This window comes from Bombus flavifrons, chromosome 5 (assembly GCF_040668555.2).
Source record: "Bombus flavifrons isolate JBK064 chromosome 5, iyBomFlav1_principal, whole genome shotgun sequence".
Classification (NCBI taxonomy): domain Eukaryota; kingdom Metazoa; phylum Arthropoda; class Insecta; order Hymenoptera; family Apidae; genus Bombus; species Bombus flavifrons.
This window is the reverse complement of record NC_138446.1, coordinates 259,737-268,917: the sequence shown is the minus strand read 5'-3', so window position 1 is coordinate 268,917 and position 9,181 is coordinate 259,737. Positions and strand designations below refer to the sequence as shown.

General features: G+C 32.2%; 1 protein-coding gene across 6 annotated transcripts; it reads left to right on the top strand.

Moving 5' to 3' along the window:
- Nucleotides 1-1,430: 1,430 nt before the first annotated feature.
- LOC138180083 (bestrophin-4) lies at nucleotides 1,431-8,547 on the top strand. Of its 6 annotated transcripts, none has more exons than XM_069113552.1 (13): nucleotides 1,431-1,917; nucleotides 2,190-2,488; nucleotides 3,530-4,240; nucleotides 4,591-4,735; nucleotides 4,876-5,152; nucleotides 5,375-5,509; nucleotides 5,577-5,743; nucleotides 6,208-6,365; nucleotides 6,505-6,735; nucleotides 6,803-6,883; nucleotides 6,991-7,142; nucleotides 7,233-7,367; nucleotides 7,653-8,547. In XM_069113552.1, the coding sequence occupies exons 5-13, from the start codon at nucleotides 4,974-4,976 to the stop codon at nucleotides 8,458-8,460; spliced, it is 2,046 nt and encodes a 681-aa protein (XP_068969653.1). In that variant the 5' UTR covers nucleotides 1,431-1,917; nucleotides 2,190-2,488; nucleotides 3,530-4,240; nucleotides 4,591-4,735; nucleotides 4,876-4,973; the 3' UTR covers nucleotides 8,461-8,547. The 6 variants fall into 6 exon arrangements, with proteins under 6 accessions (XP_068969653.1, XP_068969652.1, XP_068969651.1 ...); XM_069113551.1 differs by having other exon boundaries at nucleotides 1,431-2,143; nucleotides 2,271-2,488; XM_069113550.1 differs by having other exon boundaries at nucleotides 1,431-2,195; nucleotides 2,271-2,488.
- The last annotated feature ends 634 nt before the right edge of the window (nucleotides 8,548-9,181 follow it).

Sequence of the window (9,181 nt, the reverse complement as noted above, 5' to 3'; positions counted from 1 at the left end):
TGCTTCCAACGAGTCTGCCTAGCAACGGCGTTTGGAACCTTCTCGATGCTTCCAAACGGGTATAGAAAAACAAATGCAATCGTACAGCGAGAAAGATCTCCACGAGCATTCTTGCGATTGCCTTGGAGAGTGACACATCGAGCATTTTCAACAATCGTATTTCTGTGCTTAAGATCATTTTACGCTTAGTAGAGAGTTATCCCGCTGACCGTGGATTCGTTTAAACCCAAAAATAAAAAAATATTGTTAATAGCGTTCATTAAACTTATTATTCGCAAATCATACTATTCATTAAACTTACTATTCGTTAAACTTATTATTCATTAGACTTATTATTTGTTAGACTTATTATTCGTTCAACTTATTATTCACTAACTTTATTATTTGTTAAGTTTATTATTCACTAGACTTATTTGTTAATCTTTGTAGTAGACTTGTGTATTCGTGTAGATATAATCCCGGCTGTGTAAAACAATGGTTAATTTACGTGAAGAGTTGTTACGCGCCCAAAATTCCAACCATAACCCGACATATTTATGTTTAATTCTGTTTCTAATATATGATAAGATTATGTTAATATGTTGTTTCAGACCAATTATTAATTTAATTACCTACGTTATTTTATTTAATAACTTTTGTAATTTGTATTTAATATACGGTAAAATTCCGTCTATTTGAATCTGCCGTGCGATGAATACTTAGTATATCCTTACTACTTGCGATTTCTCGTTCATATAATAATAGTGGACGTTCAGATAAATGAATTCAATGACCAGAAATTTATTTAGTCGATTACTAACTAAAATTTTGTTAGAAGGAATGAAACACGTTTGAACAGACTAATAGATTACAATCGTCGCAACGTAATAAACTGTAGAAGACGAAAGAGAAGCATTGGTCTTTTCGACGTCGGTATTTCAGATAATGTCACATCTATCCTGTCTTTAGTCGATAGTGCTACCGACGAGATACAGACGAAGTAGAAACGAGATCGATCATTAGGATATCGGATAACTTGCAAAATGTGGAATAAGAAGGAAAAGAATTGCACGTCTATTCTGTCCGTCTTTCAATTCAATCGTTAAAATAGAGACCGTCTATAATAAAATTTTAATATAATTCCTATATTTGTCATAACAAATGGCAGAAAGCGTGAGAAAGATTGATTTTTTCGAGGTCGGTATTTCAGAACGCGATATACCAAATCCCTCATAGTGTCAGGTCAAATCAGATCGGTCCTGTATTTAATCAATGTTTCCATATGCATAATGTCACAAATATCTATTCTGTATTTAATCAACGATACAGAAAATTATTAATTCATTAAAATAATTTAATAATTCAGTGGAAGGAATAATTTTATTCCACTTATGTATGTGTGCTAGAGCTGCCAAAAAAACATCATTTCATAAAATTTCCTACTCGTGAAAACGTACTTCCTTTCCTTCCTTATCCTCCTCATCCATATAAAGTGCCGATTAATTCATTTCAAACGTGATGACTTAAGTAAAAATAAAGCCCATTGAAATAATCGTCGATATTTGACGAAACATTTTTATGCAACTTAATTAAAGTATTGCTTCTTTCAAAACACCAAAGATTATATCGAATTATAATAAACTTTGTCAATGATAGTTACGAATTCGCAATACTAAGAGCTTGACATTCGACCCTTTTAGATTTGGGTACCTGCCATCGAATCAGAATTGACTAGCTTCAATGTTAACATTCGCAATGACGATGCGGATTTTCTTAGCGAATCAGTTTAGCGCTAACTACTAGCCTTGGATGCATACCTGATCTAACAGTCGGACAAGTATTGTTTATATTAGAAGTGTCTTTTTGATCCAAAGTCTTTTTTCTTCAAAATAATAACATGATAGACTAAATCGTATTCTATAATATAAATATTAAATTGTATGTTATATATGTTGGTGTAAAATTGTTTAAAATCATTAATTAAGCAAATCAATACTTTAAATGCTTATTAAATACTCGTGTGCAGTTGATAAATCGGTATAACACATGTACGGTGAACTCGTTCGTTGAGTGTATTCGTTCGATATAATTAAAAAGTGAGTTTACCTTTCTCATACGATAGGTGCATGGATACAATTTAAAACTTGAATCCAGAATGATTAAAGTATGAAAAATAGATCTGTTATATTTTCTGTATGCGATTGTTACAGGCAACAGTTGGTTTAATACATTTTGTGCAATAACATAACAAGTATACAACATTGACATTAATAAACGATTACTTGTTAAAGGGAAAGATTGAAAATTGATTTTCATGAGTTGAAAAAATTAATGGCCACATATCAGCGATGATAAATTGAATTGAAGTTTCTGTAGTAATTACCTTAATTAAAACGTGGAATTTATTTCGTTTGACGTGTTTACAAGTAACGTGTAATAAATTTCGATTTATCAATTGGCAAAACGCTTTCGATTGAACGCTTTTTTACGTACATTGGACCCGTGCGAGGTAAGATATATTTAATGTTAATGCACTTTATGCGTAAAATGGTAGACAATGGTAAAAGTGCAATGGTAATTTTTAATATTTTGACATTGCACTTTAAACATTGCACATTAGCAGGTATTATAATATACTATGTCTTTAATTATCGCAATTATATAAAATTGTTTGTCAGTCATAAAAATGTTCTTACAACCAATAACGCTATTTCATATTTTTATAACTATATAAAAGATAAATTTGTATACTGATACTTATTTACAGGCTTAAATAATACAGTTAGTTCCAAGAATTATGTCGATTAACATATTCACAATTTTCCATAAATTTTCTTCAACTACTTTTTGGTACTTGTTTCATCCGACACTGCGCTCTCTTGTATATTTTCGTCATATGCTTATTTTTGAGTTCTATCTTCGTAAAGTTCATTGATTAGATTTCTTCGTAGTATCTTGAATTTTTATTAAATTTACAGAGAATAAACCGCTTCGAATTAGTTTTATTATTTAGATTTGGGTTAGTTTTAATCTATTTCGATTAAAGATTAGTTTCAATCTATATCTATTATTTAATCTATTACGTTAAAATTTTAACGGAAGCGTATGGTAGTTCGACCAATGTCGCATGCTTCTTTCGAACATAGATATTTTTAGACCGCTCCTTCGAGGTACAACGAGCGACTGTCAGACAATCTGTTAGACACAATGTTGACGCTTCGCGCACGTGTCAAACAGCACAAAACTTGCAGACGAAATGAAATGTTTTCGTTATCATATCGATGACTGACTCACCACTGAAATAATTCGGTTAAACAAACGGTGTTCATAAATCACACGCGCGAATAGTTGGTCTGATTGTTTTCCTTTTTCTTCTTTTTATTAAATAATCACTAGAAGAATACATCATTTTTTTAATTTAACAGTTAATGTAATTAACAGATAATTATATAAAAATTAATTTTTACGTATCATTTAGTATGGTCATAATGTAGATCTATTGTAAGTATAAACTAAGATTTATATATGTTGTTTGTAAATGTTTTTCAAGGGAAACGGGGAAAGCGTTTAAAGCGGGGAATGGAAATCTGGAGGATTTTATTTCAGCAGATGACAAAACAAATTCGAACAAATAAGATAACAAAAATTTTGAGTATAAAATATCCACAATGCATTCACTCTGATATTTAGTAAGTGAAACGAATCTCTGTCTGGGTCCTGCGTCTTTTAGTTGCGTTTAAAAAAATATGAACTTAAATCAACATCTAATTGTAGAATAAAATAAAATATCAAATTAGACCGCAAAACTGAAATAAAACAGCTGAATGATTCTACTGTCGCTTAATATTGGAGTAATTTTGATATTGAATGAAACGTCTAATAAAATAAAGACGTCGTCATAGTAAACTGTCATGTTTATTTAAAGAAAATCGATTGCTTTCGCTTTTTTACTACTACTCTCATTCATCAATTTTATCCATTTATAGAATCTACGCCCGAGATACTATGTAAACTTGGTGGTAATTTACAAAATTAATCCAAGAACAACTTCCGTTAGCAATTTGTCAGTAAATAATACCTAATCTAAGAGTACAATTGCGGCATACGGAGAAGGCTTGTATAAATTGTATATTTACTCAGATGGCGGTTATACTGATGACCAAAGTTATATTTAACGGCATCGCTGCATACTGGCGCAAATGCCAAAACTACTCAGCATTATTTACAGTGCATAAAGCAAACCGTTTAGACACCTCTCAACGTTTGTACAGTTTCTTCCACTTTCTTCTATAAACGTCCTTATACGGTATCCAGTTTGCATTAAAATCAAACAGCATTATTAAAGTTATAGCGAAGTAAATTAAATATTTTTAATTCTTATTTAAACTTATATTTAATAAAATGCTCTGTTTAGTGGAAGTTCCATTAGAATTAATAATCGAATATTAATTTGTTAAATCGAAAAGAATAACTTGCCAATTTAGTCAAGCAAATATTTAAAGCTTTTAATTTTATTTTAATTCGTATTTTTACAAAATATAATGAAATATTCTGTTAAGCGAAATTTATTCTACTTACACATTAATCTACATGTTTTATATCTATTCGCAGTGAATCAGAATGGATTTCATATCAATAATTCTTCTACCAAAAGAAGATTGTAAAACGATTATCAATTGAGAAATTATTATAAAAGTATTATTATAAATGAGGAGAATGTTTTACTCCATTATACGTTTGTTCCATAACGCCTGAGGTATTTACCTATCTAAGAATAATAATTCAACAAATTTCACCGAATTCTATTCGTATTCATTAACTACGTTAAATATGGTTATTTAACGTATGGCTAATTATCATATGGTTACGATAATTATTGGTAATTTATATTGATAGATTTATGAAAGTGAAGTAACAATGAAAAGAAAGAAATTACTATTGCTACGACAAGCTTACTTCCGTTACGAAACTGGTAAATAGCGAATGAAAGAAGGATGACAGTCTCGTACCAGTATCAAGTGGCAAACTCTACCAGAGGTGGATTCACCAGGCTTCTTTTTATGTGGAGAGGATCACTGTATAAGCTCATCTATAGAGAATTACTCTTATTCCTGATACTCTTCGCAGCAATCTCCACTGTTTACCGTCACATACTCAGTATCAAACTGAAAAGGTTCGCAATTCAATTCTTAATATGATTTCCATTAAATAGCGATCGGATGTAATGCTCTATAACTTTTATATATAATTAATATTTGTAACAGTTAAATTTTTATATTTAAGGGAGAAATTACACGTGTATATATGTATAACAATAGGATATACATACACACATATATAATAAATAAATAATTGATGTAACAATTAATTATTAAATATATCGTTTCATTTCTAGAGAATTCGAAAAGATTGTCATTTATTGCGATAATTTTATTAATTTAATTCCATTAAGTTTCGTTCTTGGATTCTACGTGTCTTACGTTGCTCAAAGATGGTGGCAACAATATCAAGCGATACCTTGGCCCGATAAGTAAGTCTGGAGAATAAATATTCAATGGAACAATAAAACGTTTAATATCGATAATTATTATTAATAGGGTAATGCATTTAATTGCTTTGTACGTTACTGGAAACGACGAATACGCTCGTACGCTTCGAAGAGCTCTGATGCGCTACTTGAACCTTTCCCTGATACTTGTTTTACGTTCGATCAGTTCGGCGGTGAAAAAACGATTCCCAACGCTCGATCACGTCGTTGATTCCGGTAAAGTTTTCTTTCAACGTGAACGTACTAATTTTAACCCGTAGTATGCATTCTCACGAAAGCGTAGTATATACGTTACTCACTCCGAAGAAAGACTAACAAGGCACAAACCATGATGAAATGGAATTACGAAAACTGATAACAAAAAATCTTTACGAACGACAGTAAAAATCATAATCATTGAATTTGGATTAAAAACTTATTCTAACAAAGGTGAATCCGTTTTTCGGTTGATTACTTGTATATATACATACGTGTGCATTTTTTTTGCAATTATTTAAAAATTATTTCCATAGTAGAAGGTTATAATATTACACGATGTTTGGAAATAATATATTTCTTGTTAATATGTAGGAGTCCAGTAAATTACAGCAGTTCTTTCAAATAAAATCGGCTTTTAGTATCAATGATGACATTAATATAATGGATATTACACGAATAATACAATAAACATCTGATTGCAGGTTTTATGACAGCGTTTGAATTGGATTTATTTTTGGCAGTACCAAGCTTAGAATTCAACACTTATTGGATCCCTTGCACATGGTTTATCAACCTTCTAAAAGAAGCGCGTCATAATCACAGAATTCCCGATCCTCAGGGATTAAAATTAATTATGGAGGTATGATATCATGTCGCAGCATCAAGTTGCGATTGCAAAAGGAATTTGCAATTTACTTGATACAACTCGTATCAACGAATCAAATATTTCGAAAAATCTAATTTGTTACCATGCTATTAAAAGATAATAATCGTTACAGGAATTCAGCGAATTTCGTACAAAATGTGGCCTTTTATGGAGCTACGATTGGATATCAATTCCGTTAGTTTACACGCAAGTAGTGACATTGGCGACGTACAGTTTTTTTGCCGTGGCTTTAATAGCTCGTCAGTACATCGATGGTAAAGAAAAACAATTCCAGCTGCAGATTGACATTTACATACCTGTTTTTACTCTGCTACAATTTTTCTTTTTCATGGGCTTGTTAAAGGTACTTACAACTTTTCCTATAACGAGAAAGATAACAAATTGTCAAAACAATAATTATATTTCGATAGGTAGCGGAACAATTAATTAATCCTTTTGGCGATGACGACGAAGATTTCGAATTGAATTGGATAATTGATCGCCATACAAAAGTAATTAAGCTTCTTTATATATCGATGTTAACAGTTATTTTACAAATATCTTCTGAAATATTTTCGAATCGTACAGTTTTAGTTTTCCCATTTATTTTATATATCAGGTATCATACCTTGGAGTAGATACCCTTATGAATCGTTGTCCACCATTGGTCAAAGATATTTACTATGACGCTGAAAATCTAATTTTACCATACACTGAAGCAGCGGCTGCTTACAAAAAGAAAACTTATCGCGGTAGTGTGGCACACATGACGTTAGTATCCTTAAAAGGTTTTAATTAATGTATGGAAATTATTATGGGAGGAGGTACTTTCAAAATCGATGTTCATCTTTTGACGTTTAGAGTTCCCGAGGAAAAGCAAACTATGTTTCTACCAGATGTTATAGAAGAGGACGAAGAGGACGTAAAACCGTCACATCACACATCAACGATGAGTTTAGCTACTCATCCTAATGACAGCCCACCGTGTGAAAGGCGGTAAGATTATAATGTATAATGTATTCGCGTAATTTCTTTAATTATTCTCCATATTCTTTTCAAATATTATTCAAGCAATTGTTTTTATTAAATAATTTAAGAATTCTTAATTAAAACTAAAATTCAATGAAATTATATGCATACCAAGTTCAACATGTATAACAAAGGAATCTTAAAAATCAAATTCCAGGAACGAATAATTAATACAATAATTTGTGTTGCGAAATCGTGTGAAAACGTAGTTAATGAAATGAAGTTTTGTTAAGTTAAACTCGTTTGTTTCAGCCAGATCAGCCCGCGCCCTGAAACACCTACGAAAATTGATCAAACTTGTCCTGAAACAATTTTACAGTTTGATATTCAGGAACCATCGATCCACACCGACCAAATAGAACAAAAAGCGAAAAATATAGCAGACACTATAAAGAAATTTTCATCTTTAGGAAAGTATTCGTTGCCACGAATTGATTCAAGCCGAAAGCCATTTTTCACGTTAACAAAAAGTCCTAAGTTGGTTATACAACCTTGGCCGAGTACGTCCAATTTATCAATACCCTCGAGACAAATCATAGACACACCTTCCGTTTACATGGATAATCTAAATCCATGGAGAGATTATAGTCCAAAAGTTGCACTACCATACTCGTTTGATGTTGGTGGTTCGGAAAATTCCCCGGAAGAGGAAGGGCAATACGACTTCGAAAGTGTACATCCATCAGACGATACTGCTATAAACCCAAGTGACAGTCCTCATTCAGATACATGCCAATTACAGTGCCAACATTACGGTACTTCTTATTTAACGCTGCCAGAAACACCTTTGTCAATCCCGTCGAAAGCAACGATGTCGAAAAATAGAAGCCCCAAGTTTCTTGTAAGAAGACATAAATCAATGAGGACAGGTAGAAAGAAAGGTATTCAATGGAAACAGATCGTGAAAACTACTAAGAAATGTACACCAGATGGTATGCCGAAAACCGAACAAAGCTTATCTCATTCGAGGGGCTCGTCAAATTTAAAATTAAAAGAAACATCACCGAATACAAACAAAGACGATATATCTGATACAGACACATCGGGCGAAGAAGGATGAGTCTAAAGATTGTAATTACACATCTATGTGATAACTATTAAGGAATATAAAATAATGCGTTATATAAAAGTATTTATCAGTATAAAATGGCGTGTTGTATTCTTCATTTGGTGGCGCATACACCGCACATCAGTCTATTTACCCTATATCAACACTAGTTCTAGTCAGTTACGATGCAATTGCAGTTTTACATATTGTGACTGAAATATTCAAATCAACGTATCTTCGGTGCTATTGGAGATATGTAGATACTTGGATGCGCTCTATGCTCCATAGTTGGTGCCGCAAACATGTCACACCAATCAGTTTACCCTATATCAACAATAGCCCCCGTCAAATCCTAAATAATTGCAGTTTTGCAAATGAGTTATACACCCCTTTTGATACCTCATACAACGCACAATAATCGGTTTACTCTTTATGCATCCTAGTCCTTTCCAGTCGCTATACAACAGCAGTTCACTAGATTGGTGTTGGATTATTTAAATCAACGAATCTCCGCTGCAATTTGAGATATGTAAACACTTCGATGCTCGCCGCACTCACATTCTTGTGACGCATACAGCACACATCAAGCGGTTTAATCAATATCAACACTGGGCCTCGTCAAATCTTATGAACTTGCATTTTTGCATATTGAAGCTGAAATATTTAAATAAACGTATCTCCGCTGCTGTTGGAGATATGTAGACATTTCGATGCGCGTTATACACCTCATTTA